The sequence below is a fragment of the Phodopus roborovskii genome, unplaced genomic scaffold (genome assembly GCF_943737965.1).
Source record: "Phodopus roborovskii unplaced genomic scaffold, PHOROB, whole genome shotgun sequence".
Taxonomy (NCBI): domain Eukaryota; kingdom Metazoa; phylum Chordata; class Mammalia; order Rodentia; family Cricetidae; genus Phodopus; species Phodopus roborovskii.
In genome coordinates this window covers 68,790,296-68,808,281 of record NW_026126418.1, presented here as the reverse complement: position 1 = coordinate 68,808,281, position 17,986 = coordinate 68,790,296, and the positions used below count along the sequence as shown (strand labels likewise).

The window sequence follows — 17,986 nt, the reverse complement described above, 5'->3', positions numbered from 1 at the left end:
CAGGTGAGAGCGAAGAATAGCCAAAAAACAGGTCCAGCCCTTGCCAAGCTAAGCCTCGCTCGGCATACCTTCTCCACTACCACCCCTCCACTAATACTAGGCCGGATGGTGATGGTCTACTCTGCTGCTACCAAGCCCACCCATGATGCTCCACAAGCCCCCAGCACCAATTCCTTGGCCTCTCTGAGAAAGGGGACCTTCTTAACTCTCTTCCTGGTCTGCACCTCAAGCAACACTCAGGGCAACTGAGACCAGAGCCAGTGTCAGCGGAGGGGCACCAGAAGAAAGGGCATTTCTACCATGAATCATGGGTACCATGCAGTAAGAGTACCCAGAGGGAAAGGGAAGGGAGCAGGCTGGACCATCCACAATAGGATCAGGGTACTGACATGGTACTCTCAAGGATGGGGCATGCCAAGATACCCAGATGACAAGTATTGGAGGGGGGGCTGAGCTTCATAAGAAAGACCTAGTTTGTGAGATGGGGAAGGAGGCCACAACCATAACCTAGGAGCCAAAAGGCCAGGTGGGAGGCACCATTAGGCCCCACTTGGGCAGAATAGGAAACACCATCTTAGCACCTGGCAGGAAGGGAAAATGCCCTGGAAAATGCCTTCAAAGGCTTCAAGCCCTTTTATTCCCCAAACCTGCATATGGAAAGATTACAGCCCACCCACCCCCAGGAAGCCCCAGCATCACCTGGTAAATGTGAAAAGGACAATGAGGTATAATCTCACTAGGCAAGAGGAGCCCCCTCACTTACCTAGAAGCAGGAAAATAACACAATGAGTCAGGAATGCCAGACTCTGAGAGACTGCACACAGTGGGCCTAATCATGAGCCCCTAATTCAGAGCCTATTGACTCCCCTTCACACACAACATTAACATGCCATACTGGTCACTGACATGGGGTAAGAACAAGCAGGAAATACACACGGGGCTGGAGAGAAAGAAAGCTCAGCAGTTAAAGTGCTTACTGTTCTACAGAGGACCAGGGTTCAGTGCCCAGCATCTACATTGGGTGGCTCACAAATGCCTGTAACTTTAGCTCCAGGGGATCCAATTCCTTTTTCTGGCCTCTGTGGGCACCTGCATGCATATGGTAACCCAGGTTTGGTTCCCAGCACCCACATGGCATAACCATCTACAAACCCAGTTCCAGAGGATCCGATGCCCTCTTCTGGCCTCTGCAGGCACTGGGCATGCACATGGAATGCTTACATACTTTAAGGCAAACACCCATACACATAAAATTAAAAAGAAAGGCAGCAGGAAGTGAGGTAAAGACTAAAACACAAGTGTCCAGCAGGCCAGGGCAGTTGACACAGGCAGGAATCAACAGGGACTGGGCTCTTCTCTGCATATAGCCCACACCATGTTCCTGAGCTGTCTCAATTACACATTACAAACCTCAAAAGAGACTACAAAGATCCAGAAAGAAATCACGGTCCACTGTGAACACTGGTGCCCACATCTGACTCCTTTGGCACTGGAAAAGTGACTTCACCTCTCTATGCCTCAGTCTCCCTCAAATGTAGGCAGAAGAATATCCCCAGGATATCTATGAAGACATGTGAACATGTATGCATGTTCATACATGCAGCCCACGACATACTACACAAAGGATGTCATTTCTACTGGAAGGAAGAAAGAGACAAAGCCAGTCAGCTGGCCACCAAGACAGTACCTATGGAAACTTACAATAGCCCTACTGCCCCTCCAAGCAGCAAAAGGGGCCCCCTCCCACCACCCCAAGTGGCAGCCACAGGCAGCCAGGACAAAGATCCAGGCAAGCTAGGGCTGAGGCCAACCATCAGGCAGGCCAGAGTTTCACTGCCCCATCAAAGGTATTTCAATGCTAGGACCAGTCCTCCACACTCCTCCAGCTTAAAAAAAAAAAAAAAAAAAAAAAAAAAAAAACTCCTACTGGTCTCCTGTCCTTGGTTTTCTCATTTGTAAAAGGAGAAGGAGCCAGACCCAGGAGACAGAGGTCCTGCCTAAAGCCTCAAGGCAAGGAAAGCGACACCCCTGACTTAGTGAGAATCAATCTAAAGCCTGGGACTTTTTCCTAAAACCTTCCTGGGGATGAGATCTTCTGTTCCCAATACCCAGGAGAGGCCCAGAAATGTGGGGAATGGCACTCCTGATGCAAGCCTCATTTGCCCATTATGGGCTGGGTTGAGCAGCCTGGATGGGCCCAGCAATAACAGGCTGGCATAATTAGACGTCACCCAGGAATGACATAAAAGGTCTGTACCCAGGCCCTTGAACCCAGACTCTCTTCCCCTGTAGTCCCCATGCCCTCTCCCTCTCCCTTGGCACAACTCCTACCCCTGTAGCAAGATCCTCTATACCAAACTAAACCCTGCCCTCACCTGCCAGCCACCTGTGGTCTCCTGCCTGCCAGGCCAGGCCCCCTCCAGAGAGAGAGGCAAGAAGGCGCAGCCTCATGGTGAGTGCAGGTGATAGGTCCCACCATGGTGGTGGTCCCATCAGTCCCCGGCCAGCTGGCTCAGGGTCCCACAGCCTCAGACGATGCAGCTTGGTCAGTGAGCAGGAGCCCAGAAGGGAAAGACAGCAAGCAGGGTGAGTCTCTGGACACAGCTGGGCTCTCAGGAACAAGTGGTGCTGGCACTGGCCCTGTAGCCCAGTTCCCCTTTCCCAGGGCCCGCCCTGCCCTCCACCCTCAGCCAGACACCTGTGACCACAGGCAAGCTCCCAATGGCTGAAACCAAGGGCTTCTTGGAAGAAGACTGGGAACCAGCCTCATTTCCTCAATCTAAAACAGAAGGACTTGGTGCAAACACACCCCCACTTGACCAGGGCCCAGATGTGCCCACCATAGTTCAAATCCACCTTCTTGTCCAGCCAGGTGCCTGACCTGAGGCAGATCAGGTTACCTAGCTGGGCCTGCTCCCCATATGCGTGCTGGTGGGACAACAGAAGCCAGTGCCAGCTGGCACCCAGATATGCTCCATGATCCAACAGTGTGCCTATCCTCATCCTAGCAGGGCCTTGGGGGAAAGCTGCACCCTGTCTGTACCCTCACATTGCACTATGCCTCCACTCCCCAGCATGCAGCACACTCATTAGCAAGCCAGACACTGAGGCCCTGGGAAGGTCCTACAGAGCAGATGCAAGGCTAGGCGCAGAGGCCAGGACCTGCCAGCTCTGGGAGCTGGTGTGAGAATACAACAGTGGGGACAACAGCTGGGGAGACCAGCCATGACAGTGGAAGTGCCATGAGGGTGCTGCCTCGCTGGTCAGGGAGGGAGGTGCTTCCAGAAACCCAACCACCTCCTTCCTACATAAGAGCTCATTCTTCTGGGTACAGGGCACCTTCTGTGGCTTCCAATCAAGGGCCAGACTAAGGCTCAGTGATGGGAACTGGGCTTAGGGACACAGCACAGTCTTCCACCCTGCCATTTCCTAAGACTTTGTCACACTGGGCTGTCCCGCTCAAGTAATGGGGTCTGCAGTCCAGCTACCATTGGCAGCTCTGAGCACCAAACACTGCTGGCATATACACTATGTCCAACACAGCAGCCTGGGATGTCACCAAGGCCAGAGAGGCACACCTATGTACACACACACAATCTTCTGTTGGGATCTGGGGTAGGAGGAGAGGCCAGCCAGGGACAGAAGGTGAGAACTGGCTTGGCCTGAGTATATGGAAAACCCACTGGTCACAACCTCCTGGGACACTGGGATGCAAGATGTTCCGCTACTTCCAGGTCTGATGGCCAGAGGCAGTCGTGCCCTCCCTCATCACCCAATACCCCCAACTGGCTACTAAGCTAATACTATCTAGGAACCTCACCTGCTACAGGGTCACAGCACCTCTCCCCCTCCTGGGCTCACCACATAAGGACCCATACGCTGGAATGTACTGGAATGCTTGCACCATATCTCCTACTCCATCCTGCATTGCAAGTCCCTGCATCACAGGTCCCTGACCTCTGTTTCCAGACCCAGCTACCTAGGATCAGGAATCTAGGGGTTGTACTTTCCAATAGAAGGTTCCCATGATTTTGGCTCTAAGTCAGAGTAAACACAGCATATTTTTGTGCTTTTATTTTGCTTGGATTTTGTGTTATTTTCATAATGACACAACATTCCAGACAGACAGACCCAGGCTACTGTCCTTCTGCATGCTAGCCAGGCCACTGTTAATTTGGTTCAAGGCAAGATTACAACTAGATGAGCCACAGCCAACAGACCAACAGTGCCGTCTGGATGGACTACCATACCCAGCCTATCTGATCCTTATCCTTCCGTGGTCAAGAGAAGAGCAATGCCACCCTGGCTATGCCTGGTGGGCATTTATGAACCCCTGGATTCTCCTGCCTTGGGTTTGGCAGGTAATCAAGACCTGTAACCCCAAGACAAAGTAAGGATGAGGTGGGGAGGCCCTTTACAGGGTCATCCTGACCATCTGTACCCACAAAATGTCAGAAAGCTGACTCTCGCCATCTTAGCAGCCATGGATGGCAATAGTCAGGGTTGGTCATTCCACCTGTTCCCCCAAGGCTCAACTAGGTCCTGGAGCAGGTGGGTCCCAGAACTGTAGGGCCACCTCTCAAAGCCAAGAGAATTGTGTCCAGCCTCAGTGTGGTTCCACGCTAAGCTCTGAACACATCCCATCCACATTCCCATCCACATTCCATAGAACCCTACCCCATTGTCTCCTTTATTGTCAGAACTCATTGAGAGTAACATGAACACGCACAGCAAGCCCCTGCACCCATGGAGCATCCCCATGTGAGATACAGGCCCCTTCCACAGCAGCCTCCCTGAGTGTATCAACTGCTGAAGAAGTTTTTAACAGGAATGGCTACTAAGTTATGTTCCCACCTCTATTATGCACACAGCTATGTCTGTGTAGATCATACATGACTTGAGTTCTAATCAGTACCTACATCCATGGCATAGCCAAGGGGCACCTGGCCCACATCTGTCCAGCCCTACTAGGCCTCTCAGGTGGCATTTTATCTGCCAGGTGCTGCCTAAGCCAAGCCTAGCCATAGGCCATTCTGACATTTGGCAGCATAGCATTGGAGCAGATCTGTGAGCATTACTGGCCACTCTAAGCAGGCAGAACAGCAGGATCAGTTCTTCTATAGTCAGCTCCTCCTAATACAATAATGTCAATATCACATAGGTGGCCTGGGGTCAGCCATGGTGGTGCTCACACCGAGAAAACTTAAAAATATCAAGATCATCACCCATTGCCACCCAAGTAGGCTGCTGTATGGTGACTAGAACAATACATTTATCACTAGGAGGTAGACATGTGACTTAAAGGCTCCACCTCTTACCCCTCAAACAGACCCACTGTTCAGTGAAGCATGGAGGACCACTTGGTCACACCCTTGCCTCTTTGTCCTTTCAGTCCAATAAACCCAAGATGACACTGAGGCTCACCCCTGAATGCTGGACCTCCCAGACCTAGCCCTGAGCCCCAAGGAGGCTTCACCCCTCTTAATCTGGACACAGGCAGCCAGAGCCTGGGTCTAGGCAGGAGCCTCTGTGCCCAGGCAGAGCAAACAACCCCACACAGACCTCAGCTTCCTTCCTATCAAAGGCAGCCAGGCTGAGCACAAGTGGGCAGAGTAGTAGGAGGGACAGAAGACAGACCTAGCTCCTGCAGGCTAAATTTAGCCCTGGTGGTGTGGTCACTAAGACTATGTCCCTCTTCCTCCATCTGACACACCAAAGGCCTAGCTAGCCAGCTAGCCTGGGGTTCGGGACAGAAGGGAGTGAAGAGGCACCAGCTAAGTATCACATCTGACATCAAACCATTTCTAGGCTCCCTGGGCAGATTCACCTCTACTTGAGTAGTGCCTACCTAAGGAAGGGGGTGAACACACTCACTGTCCATGTGGGCCCCACATACAGAAGGTACCTCAATCACCATAAACCATCAGGGTCCAACCTGCCTGCTTGATCCTGCATGGCTGTTCTCTCTGAGTCTTCCCACTAAGGGTACCTCCTCTAAGAAGCCCATTTTGCTCCTCTTGGAAGACCCATCTGGCCTCTAGACTGAAGACCATTTGGCAAAGTGGGCCCAGGTATCAGTGAGTGGCCACTAAAGTCTGGCCTTGTGGACACTGCCCCAAAAGAGGCCCCTTACTTCCTATGACTACTCTAGCCCTGCCTAACCCCACAGCCCTGACCTAGTCCCAGTTAGGCACCCTCAAGGCTCCATCAAGTAACTATAGGCAAGCCTTGGCCTGTCAGCCTTAGCCTCTCAGCTGCAGCCAGCCCTGCCACCCCCACTCCAGAATCTAAATGACTCACAGGGCCAGCATGCTGCCACCTCCGGCCCACACCGCAGGCGCCCATGGAACACTCACCTGCCCAGGCTTGCAGCCGGCAGGCAGGCAGCAGCAATGCCAAAGCCAAGTTTGGTCCACTGGGAGGCATGATAGGCCATGGGAACCAGGGTATCCTGAGCTCCACCAGGACAGCCAGTAACAGAGTCAGAGAGGGGTTTAAGGGAAGGGTTCCTGAAGGTCATGTTCGGGTGAGGCGGGAAGTAGGAAGACACATGACATGACAACACACGGACCAACAGAGACCCAGGCCTTCTTGTCCCCAAGGGACACAGCCCTGAAGTCAGATGTTGGCTACTTCTGCATGCCTGTGGACCTATGGAAACCTCCAACCTAGATCAAGGGGATGCTGGTCCTCCCCCTGTGAAAGTCCTGCAAGTTTTGAGCCTGGGGAAGCTCATATTGATTGCTACACTAGAGGAAGGCTGGCCTGCAGTCTAGCATAGGCCACAGACAGGGAGCACCCAGCCAGAGTTCCACTTCTGACGAGCCAGGACCTGGTGTCTTTCCATTGAGAAACCAGGGTGTCCTGTACACATTCCAGGAATGAGGGAGGCTAGGGACATAGGGTAAGGCCCAGGAGTTGCCAGGAGCTGTGGAAATACCATCCATAACCCAGACCACAGGCACTGGCTCAGACCAACTCCCAACCCAGGTCCCAGACACAGATCCCATGAACGGCAGAGTGAAACTAGCCCTCTCTCACAACACCCCAAGAACACCTCAGCCCTGGCCTGAGAACCCACTGAGCAGCCTGCTTCCTCACATCTGTCATTGCTCACAGCCCCATTTTGCCCTCCAATACCATGCTTAAGGCAACTATACATTTGCCCAGAGCCACGGTCAGGTATAGTTAAGGGGCAAGTTCAGGTTTCTGCTCTCTGAAGTCCCTAGGACATGGGGCAGACTCCTGAGATGTGGGAGCTACTTGCATCCAGTGCCTATGAATGGGAGGGGGCGTGGGATCTGAAGAAGAAATAAAAGGGAAGGCGTCAGAAGGGATACATCCAGGCAGACCAAGAAGGCCCAACAGGGAACAACATGACATCAGTCCTACTGTGCAGAGGTGTGGCCAGGGTGAACTGAGGAATCTGGCTGGATTCGAGCCACAGAACTAAAGCAGCAGGCAAGTGACCTGACTGAGTTGCATCTGCTAAGCTGTGAACAGATGCAGAAAAGACAAACGAGGGAGTGTGTCCTTACCTAAAGACAAAGTAGGGTCTCTCTCCAGCCAGGGCGTGGACAGACAGGACAATCTGACTTGGGGAAACCAAACAAAGTCACAGCCAAGATCCCTCCAGGCAAACGGCCACAGCCAGGCTGGAAGGACTCTGGAGGCAGGGTATAAGAAGGCAGCTTGGAGCCTATGGCTGGTGGAAGCCTATTTACCAAATTCTGCACAGAGTCAACCCCACATCTCCACCCCCAGCCATCTACTGGACTTAGTGGCCTACCATCTGTTAAGGGCTGCTCCACAGGGACAGAGCTCTGCCCTTTGGATATGGGGGCCCAAGGATTATGCACCTTGGCACATTGGAGTTTAGCTCTTAATAAGCTAACAAGCATTCACATACCCTAAAGGCCATGGAGCCACAGGGCCAGGCCACTTCTCCCTGCTCCACTTCTGAACACAGGAAGTGTGGGTGGAGGGTCCTGCACATATCACACCACAATACCACAGTTGTCTGGGCATCCAGATACTGGTCTTATGGAACAGGATGTGCCACTCTCCCTGAGATGACAGCACTCATCCCCAAACAAGTCCCCAGTACTCCCTGGGATGGCTAGGCACCCCAGGAACTCGGGGCCTTAGAAGCTCTCCTCCCTGGCTTGGCCCCAAACCAGGTTGTCAGCTTCCTGCTAGGCTTGCTTCTAATCCCATCAATGTCATTGAAAGCCTGTTCACCGCCCTCAGCCCCGCCCTGGCCCGTGCAGTCACCCCTCAGCAGGATAGCAGCTTGCATAGGCCTAGCCTGAACCAACTGCAGGCTGCACACCAGAGCTTCAGCCTATCTGAGTGGCCAGTGCCACCTTTAGCTCAACTCAACCTCGAAGCAGAGCCTTCTCCCATACAGGAAGGCTTTCAGCTGGACAATCTGTCAAAGTGAGGCATGTTTGCAAAACAGCCTGACGCTTTACTGGACAACCTCTGCCTTGCTCCCTCTGGGGGGGGGGGGGGGCAGGACAGGCTCCTGAACAGAAGGTCTAACCAATGACAACACTGAAGGTGAAGAATCAGACATGGATACAATTTCTAGGTTTCCTTCCTTCCTTTGTGCCCAGGTCACAAAGTCCTGGTGTTCAGTTTTCAACACCTCAGCTCTCGGTACTAGTACTGGGACTGGTGGCACCCACTGCGTAGGGGTGTTCATCAATGGACACAAGAACATCCTGCCAAAGGAGTGTGACCTGTTACCTCCAGGGAAAACAGCACCAATAACTCAGAATCATGTATTCAGAGAGTAGTCATCATGGCATGGGTCCTGAACGTCCACAGCCAACAGCAGCTGGAAGGACAATTAACTGGGAACATTCATACAAAAAATATAAAGCAAGAATGAAGTCTGACCAAACAGATGCAGCTTGATGGAAAGCAGCAGCTTCCAACTAAAAACACACTGCAGAAGGATTCTAATGGTATCGTGGGGAAGGGGCTACTATGGGAGCTGATGGGGGACTTAATGGAACCTCTAGCAGCCTCACTGGGGAAAACTTCACCAAGCTATGTGGGAAAGGTATGTGCATCTCACAGTAACCCACAGTTCCTCCCATCAGGCTCCATCTGAGACACAAATCAGCCCCTGGGTTTGCTCAAAACCTCGGCAGCCCCTCCACACTCAAACCCAGCCAGGACCCACCCTCAGGTTCCACCTCTTGCCAGAATTCAACCATGCATCAGACACATGCTGCCCTGGTGCCACCTACTCCTATCAGGAAGGATGACAAGACTGAGGGATAGTGCAGTGGGATGTGAGGAAGGCACCCAGCTTAAGCAGTTCAACACAGTCACCTGCAGTACTGCCCAGACTTCCCTGAAGCAGAGGGTAAGGACTCAGGGAAGTAAAGGCTCACACTGGTTGCCTATCTCTGAGGCAGGGAAGCTGGAGCTCTGTCCCCCCCCCCCCAGGTCCCAACACCTGAGCCTCCAGAGGTTGGGCAACCATCTGGAGTCTCTGTGCCAAAGTGGCAGCCCTGAAGCCAGCCTGAGAAGAAGTCAGTCACAGCAGTAGAGAGCATGCCTGCACACAGGGCATGGGGCCAGCACAAAAGAGGGCTAGATGACACACTGCCCAGACCTCCTTCTGGCCTGCCCACTTGGCCAGCTGCCCTGGGAAGTAAATGCTTCTACCTCACTGCATGCTTCCTTCCCCAGACACCTAAGCCACACAAGACTATTTTTTCAGAGCCTAGACTCCTTACTGGACTTAGCTACAAGGGGCCAGGAGTTACCTCCAAGTCCTAGCCTCTACATGTGGACATGCCCAACACCCACCTTCTACCTATAGGTGTCAGCCAGGAAAGGCTGTTACCCACACTCCCTGATTATCCAATAATGTGCCATGCAGGGCAGCAAACAACTGGGACCTCTCAGGCTCTCTCAAACCTCCAGCAAGCCTGCCTTCTTTTTGCAGGAAGAGTGAAGAGGCTCAGAAGTAAAGTACAAGCTGCCCAAGGCCATGCTGCTGGCCAGAGGCTACCTGGTCAGGAGACTTAGGCTACCTGCTCACAAAGAGCAGGGGGTCAGAGGGACTGAAGGAGGGAGGGAGCAGGGACAGAACTACAGGAGGGAAGGGGAGAGGCACATAGGGAAAGGGAGATATGCTACTGGGGAAGTGGGAGAGGGACAAAGGGAAGGTCAGGCAGCCGTGGAAAGGACCAGGCAGAGAAAGGGTGACCATCTCTGGTCAGCAGAGTCACAGCAGAGCTAAGGCAGGACATGGGCTGGCCCTGCCCCCAGGGGGATAAAGAAGATACTTAACACACTGGCCTCCTAGGAATCCAGGGCTTGTAGAAGCCCACACAAGGCAGGGTCACTGTGGGAACCTATGCAGGTACATACCTCCCCCAAATCAGAGGGCATCCATTTGCGGCCTGGAGCCCTCTTACTCTGCTCCCAACACTAGTGGGAGCTGCCTTCCACTGAAGCTTCCAGTACTGCTAGATGCCACACTGAGTTCCTCTAGTAATCTGACCCTGAACATACCAAGCCACTGTCAATAAGCAGAGCCAAAGCCACCAAGTAGTTCTATCGTGGGAGTGGAAGAAGAGGGTACATGAAGGGTGTTTTCTCTTTGGCTTCGATGGCAGCCTTGGGTGGCTAGAGCTTATTTTAGCTTACTGAACACAGACATCTGACACATACCCTTATACCACAGGGACCCTGACTGCCCCTAACCACTCTGAAGCTCTATGGCCCCAAAGACCTGGACTAGTGTCTCACCCCCAGGACCCATTCTAGCCATCCCAGCTATCACCTGCCCCCAGTCTGGTTCAGCCCTAATCCTAAGTTGGGCCCATCACTGAGCTAACCCTGGGATGAATTAGTTGTCCTCTGGGCCAACATCTGCCTGGAGTCAGCCTTCCTAATTCACCTTGAGGGCACCAACCAAGCTCCAAGAAAGGGTACAGGCTCAGCACCTAGCACCCTCTCCAAGGCTCATGGTTTCCCACTGGGGGCTGGAGCAAGGTTTCCCCAAAGGCTAGTCAACACTGGCCATCACTAGCACAGGTCTACCCTTGTACACACACACACACACACACACACACACACACACACACACACACACGTATGTGTGCATACACAATCAGTCCATCAAACACCCCCCTTATCCCTGCCACCTCAGCCCAGTCATTCTAGTATCTATGAAATCCTACTCTAGCCTTGAACATGCTGTCCTTTGAACCTAAAACTGGCCCCGATGGCTCCTACATAGCAACACAGCGCCCCCTGCAGGCCCCCCCAAAGCATCTGCTGGAGCAGCAGTAATCAGCCAGCTCACCCACAGCTCTGATCAGGTCATCAGGCTGCCAAACAGACATTTGCTGGACAATGGGAAAACTGAGCCAGCCAGGCATATTGGTCAGCACCAACTGTAGGCCCACCAGAAGCTTAGGAACCAGGTCAGCAGGCTCTAGGTTCCAACTAGAGCCCAGACTGTAAACCAAGGGACTGATGGCTATGTGACCCCACACAAGCTGACCAAACCCTCTGGGACTTATTTCCTCTTCTGCAAAGAGCTGCAGGCTAGGGAAGTAGCCTGACTATAATGTCTTTCTCCTATGCCTCCACTTTCAGAGCCTCTGAGGCAGCAGCTCTTCTGGAGCCATCCCCTCTGGATCTGCTCCTAAGGCTAAATATGTGGAGCAGAAGGGAGTAAGGTACACCCTACCACCAAGGCAGCCAACATGCCCTTCAGTCCTTAGGAGGACAGGACCCCTAGGGCCTGCCCGCCCACAGGAGGGCAGCCTGCTAGTCATTTGCTCTCTGTCCAGCTGGGGGCCAGAGTCATTCTCCTGCAGACAGCCTGGAGCCACACTGGGGAAGTGGAGTTGTGGCCACTGCAAAGCTTGATTTGCTGCATCTATCACACACAGCTGAGAAGCAATTGGTGGCCCAGTCCTATCTGGGTACTTACCATCAGCAAGTCTGGGCTCAAGTTCTGACTGCACCATACATGGCTAACTAGAGCTGTGGGCATCTGTGTCCACAGGTCCTGGTCCTTAGGAACAGTACAACCAGGAATATGCACCCCATACACAGATGAATACCAGAGAGCACTTGGTAATCTTCATCCCCAACTGTCCATAGCAGAGAGACAGAATGGCAAGGTTGGCCCTGTCAGTGACTCCCAACCAGTTAGACAGAAGCTTTGTCCAGAGCCCCAACTCACCTAGCAGGGTTACAGCCGGAAGTAGGTATCACAGAGGACTTCCTGACAGAAGCATTGCTCATCTCCCTGCAGCTACAGTACAGCAGACTCCCACACTCCCAAGCCTGCCCTGGGCCATCTGCACAGCTGGTGGGGTGGACAGGACAAACCTGCATACACGTCACCATGAGAAGCCACCCAGCATGGACCCAGGGCCAGCAGACAGATGCTGGGGGTCCCAGCAACAGGACACAGAAGGCCTCAGTCCAAGGCCAGAAAGTGATGTCACTTCTCTCAGTTGTCATATTCTCACTGGAAGGGTGGCCAGAAAAATCTGGGACTCAAGGCTACACAGAACATGGGGTGGTATGCAGAGCTAACATACCATAGCACAAGGCACAGATTCCCATAGACAACAGGTACCCTGTCACTAATGAAACCTCTGTGGTCACTGCTCTACCTGGCTGTCATATCTGCCACCTAAACCACATGCATCTTCCTTCTCGGTCCTGAGCATCAAAAATTCTACTTTTCAGAAAGCAAGCTTCCAACTCCCCTCTACTGTAGCCCTGGTAATATAGCTGCTATGCTGTGTGGCCAGGACTAGGCCCCGTGCCCTCTCTGAGGGCCTGATTCCTCATCTATAAGGCCCTACCCTACCAACAAGCACAGGGCAGGCACCGCATCCTGGAAAGGTTCAACCACGAGATTCCTAGAACCAAGGTTACATACATACATACCTGCTGGTATCATCAGGCTTGCTGTGCCTGCTGGGAGAATGATCTTAAGCCTTCCTGTATCCTACCCCATCACTCACAGAGCAGAGTGCAGCCCTAGCCAGATCAGATAAAGAGCCATCTGCCTGGGGCCACTGAGCCCACCAGGGCAGAGCCAGCATCTGCCCCAATGGAGTATGAACTACCCCAGTTAATGACTAGATCTTCATGCCTCAGCCCCTGAACATCTGATGGTCTGCTCACATGGCTATGTATGAACCAGGATGGCCATGGAGCCTCCCTGAGCCCAGCTGATCTCTAAACATAAGCACAGAAACCTCCTATGAGGTGGAGAAATCTTTCAGGTCAAGTTCCTGCACCATAGTGATGGCCATTGGGTTTTCAGCCTGCATGGCTACAGGGTGGGTATTTCACAGCAGTGCTGGACAGAAGGACACCACTGGATGCTCTCTATAGGCTCCTACAACCTCCAGCATCCATTAACACAGAAAGGAGTCTATGTAGCCAGTCCAGGCTTTTCTTCAGGAGGGTACACATAGTGTGCTGAGGTTCTCAGCCCCTTGCCCTCCCCTCTGCAGACAGCACAAACATCCATCATGCTACTAAGATACCCCGTTTCATTTTGCCGCTCTACTAAGGCATAGTTCAAAGGCTTAACATCAAATCCCACAACTCTGTCTTTCCTCGGTTTCTCCCCTATAAAATTGGGGTGCTATTAGGATTTCTTTAGCCTTCAGTATTATCACCCTGCCCTGACATCACAACCTCAGCTGGTGTCCTCTGTAGCAGTGGGGGAGGTGACCTCTCCTCTCAGGAGGGAAATGAGTGAGGCCCAGGCACCCCATAAGGGAGACACAGGCCAGGCCTGGCACCAGGCACCTGACACCCAGTCCTGTGACGGACTGGCAGGATATTGGGAAACTCACAAGAACTTATTTCAACATCTTGGCCACGTCAGAGATGGGTTTCAACATGCACAGCACCCAGGAAGGACGGTGGCCATCTTGGCCTATTTTCCTGCACAACACACAGGGAAGATTGTGCTTCCCATGACTGACTGCCTTTGCTGCCCCCACACAGGGACAGGCAGAGTTAAGAGAGGATCATCCCCAAGGGGCAAAGCTGTGCTCCCTCCACAGTTCACTCCCCAGCACCTAGCTATAGACCCTAGCCACTCTGCCCTACGCCTCAGATGCCCTGTCCAGAAATTGGAAAGGGACTCTGCAATCTGCCAAGAGTAAGGCTTCAGAAGACCACAATATACAAAGAGCAACCCTTCCCCCCCCACCCGAACACCAAGAGCAAGCACACAGTACCAAGGCCAGAGAGTTCCCTCTCTAGGATATCTCCCTGTACATGCAGAGGCATTGGTCTAGCCTCAGCTCACAGCCAGAGCTGCTGCAGGTTCTGGCAGCCTGAAGGCCTTAGCTGAATTTTGAACAAAGTCACAGCACCCTGAAGACAGCAGGAGCCACTCCTGGCCACCCCTTGAGTCCACATGACCACCCCATCAGACAACAAGAGAAACTGAGGCCTAGAGAGTTGGATGCACTTTTCCCTGGACACAGACCCAGGAGGAACTGAGCCTGACACCCAGAGGGAGGGAAGACTTCTAACAGGTGAGAGTTAGATGACCCAAGTCTCTTGCTGAAGAACTCTACAGTATTGAGTTCCCAAGAGCAGGGACAAGACCCCACCAACAAGTGACACCCCATGGCAGCCAACCTCACCCATGCTCCATCTTCAGCCCCAGAACTGACATCTCTGCCTCAAGAGCTGACAGATTTCCAGGCCTGCCACCTTCCACAGTGTTAGGGGTGGTGTCTCCCCTCCTGCCAAATCCCCATCCCAGATGGCAACAGCACTCTGCAATGGGCCACCCAGTTCTACTGGGTACACTGCCACCCACCCAGTCTTTGAGGCCCAAATGTGTTTAAGGCCCAGTGACAGCATGCTATATGTAGTCCATGCTTGCCCTAGTCCATGCTTGCCCCAGGCCCTGAACCACCACAGGCTTCACATGCAAGCACTTCTGTCCAGGGGTCCCCACCCCAGCATACAACAAGCACAAGGATAATTCTCGGGACAATGAGGTGGTCCCTGAGGGCTTCTACACAGCCAGACTATACCAAGAACCAGAAAACGTTGTGTTGATGTCCTGAGAAAGGTAGAGACAGTCTGTCTCCCTGGTAACTTGACCAAAGAAGAACCAACCACCCTGGCCTAGAACCCAGAGAGATCATAAGATCTAGGTCCATAGAGATGGAGGAGACAGGAGGCCCAAGGTCCTTGGAAACTCACCAGGTTCTGGATGCTGGTCACAAAAGGCCTTCACAAGCATAGGGACCAACATGTACACATAGTTACATACACACTTTCGACATATCATACACATACATATATACATTAACTCATATACTCACACACAGGCACATACATCATCTTGTATACACACACACTGACACAAAACCACATGTCTGGTTTCTCACAAAGAGCAGGACAGCAAGCTCTCCAGAAACCCTCAGCCCATAGACCCATCCATCACCTCCACCAGGGTTGGCTGGCACAGCAGGAAAACCTCAGTTGGTGGATAAGTCTGGTATCATCAGAGCAATCAGACAACCAGAACAACAGCAGCCACACTTGTACCTAGATGGGGACTGTAGGTCCAGATAGCTGGTACTCCTCATAGGGGCCTGATGATACCCACCAAGGAATCATCTATAGGAAAACAGGCAGGACCTAACTTTCCCCACTGCAGGACCACTTTAGGGGAAGCAGAAGAGAGGACATGACACCCCCAATACTGAAGAGAATGTATGGTTAATAGGCCCCTTCATCATCCACTGGTGAAACCTTATTCCATCAGAATTCATTCTGGGGGTAGCCATAAAGAGCCTTGGTACAGAAGGTAGGCTCTATGGATCTGGGATCCAGGTGCCCTTTGCAGGCAGCCCATGCTCAGTTGTGTAAGCTGACTCTTCCAGACAGAAGCCTGTGCTTGCCAGCTATACCTCCAGCAAAGCAGCCACCACAGCCACAGACCTGGAACTCAGAACTAGCTAGCTTGGTGAACAGCATCTATAAGGTCAGTAAGCACTGCTAGCTAAGCCAAGTTTGCATGCAAGAGGACCCACTGAGACACTGCCAACAACTCCCTCCAAGGGAGAGCAAAAAACCTAAAGATGCCTCCAGATCTCTTGCTGAGTCGGTGGACCTCTGAATGACCATCTACACAGCCTCCTATCCCCCAATTCTGTACCCCGAGTGGGGTTTTGGAGGTTCCTTTCAACAACCCCAGCAGATGGAAAAGGAAAGGATTCTGCAGGCAGCCTGTAGGGCCCTTCTTACCCCATACTGCCTTTGAAGGACTAGCTCTGGAAGCAGGAAGCCAACCAAGGGGGGGGGGTGGCTTCTCCAGCCCCACCCAGAGGAGCCCCAGAGTTTCCTCTGCCACGCCCCTCTGTGCCCTGCCAGGCTGGCCCTACTAGCTGCTCACATGGGGGCAGCCCAGGGAGGTGGCTTCTAACGGTGTCAAGCAGGGGTGCCAGGGAATGGAGAGGTCCATTCATGCCATGAAGAGACCACCCTACAGCTGACACCCTATGTAGCTCATTCCAGACGTGGGGCATGAGGGGATGGGGAACAGACAGGAGCAACAAGCGCCCTGCTGAGGAAGCTGGGAATAGACAATCACATGTAATTCCTGGGCCCATGCCAAGGCCTGATAGACCTGGGGGGGGGGGCGCGGGTGGAGGATAGGGCAGCCAGCAGCAACAGAGGAAAAGGTGCTCCCTCCCCCTCTTCCCCTCAGCAATACTATGTCCAGACACTATCTGCAGGCCCACAGCAAACAAGCCTGGAGAGCCTCTGAAGCCTATTCCTGGAAACTGACTCCCCAGGTCCATGCTGAGGCACTGAGCTGGCCTGAGAAATGCTAATCAAATGTTGATCCTGACCCCCAAAAAGGAAGGGGTGCAAGTGGTTGGTGAATTAACACCCAGCCCTCACAGTTCAGAAAACCAAGCACCAAAGGATAGCCCTCTAACCCCTGACCCCTGACACCACACCAAATGGCCTGCCCTGCCTCTTGGGTCCACACTTAAGCCTGCTCCTGTAGGCCTGTCCCTCCTTCACCAGGCCTCCTTGGACAGTCTATAATCTTCTCCAGGCTCAGTATCCTCGTGTGGAAGAGGAAGGGAATAGAGAGCATACAGAATAATCACAAAGCCAAAGCCAAGGCCATAGCCAAGGTGGAGGCCAGCCCCAGCCTGCCCAGCAGGTCTCTCCTCCACCACCATCAAGTCTGGGGGCCTGTGGTGCTTGCTCCAAGCCGTGACTGCCATATATTGGCCCTGTTTTATGTGTGAGTTAGGGGCTAAAGTAGTTCCACCTGTACCTATACAGTCAACAGGAAGAGATCCCGAGAATCTGCAGAAGTAAGGGTCAGGCCAGGCAGAAAGGCAGAGCTCCAGTGAGGACTCAGCCTGGCAGCCTGGGCCTCAGTTTCTGTGGCTGCAAAGGCCCCAGTGCTGAGCTCCAAGGAACTGCTCTTACACATAGCAAGACTATCAGGCCCATCCAGCAACTGAGCTCCCTTCAGATGCCAACATCCACTTCCCACAAAGCCTGCTGCCCATGGGGCCACCCATCATCAGCAAATACCAGCCATACTCTTCACCTTTTCCCTTATGGAATACTTACCAAAACAGCAAGGCCTTGACTACTTGGCTGAAAAGTGAGCTACTATAATTGCCCAAGATATGTACAAGAAAGACCACCATCCCTGTGGTGAAATCTGGGGAAAACCGACATTTGCAAGGTGAGCTAGCCCCCATGCCTCAGCAGTCCCCTTTTCTTTCTTTTTCCCTTTGCCAGTTAGTTCTGAAGGTCATAGGCGAGGATTCCCTGAAAACCCTAAAAACAAGAGTTAACAAAATGTGGAGCCCCAGGCACTCACCATCCCAGGTGGTCTTAAGGGCCCCAAACTTCAGGGCTATGAAGGTGGCCTTTTGACCGTTGTTATCTGAGGATGTTGGCTATC

General features: G+C 52.8%; 1 protein-coding gene across 4 annotated transcripts in view; it reads right to left on the bottom strand.

Annotated features, from left to right (window-relative positions):
- Rxra (retinoid X receptor alpha) overlaps positions 1 to 17,986 on the bottom strand; it is a 181,292-nt gene that overhangs the window by 35,035 nt on the left and 128,271 nt on the right. The window contains exon 1 of one of the 4 annotated variants that reach the window (XM_051184948.1): positions 11,972 to 12,023. The exons of the other annotated variants lie outside the window; for them this stretch is intronic. Coding sequence (XP_051040905.1) covers positions 11,972 to 12,008 — 37 coding nt within the window. The 5' untranslated portion in view covers positions 12,009 to 12,023. Of the gene's footprint in view, positions 1 to 11,971; positions 12,024 to 17,986 lie in introns of those variants that run through there. 4 annotated transcript variants of the gene reach the window in all.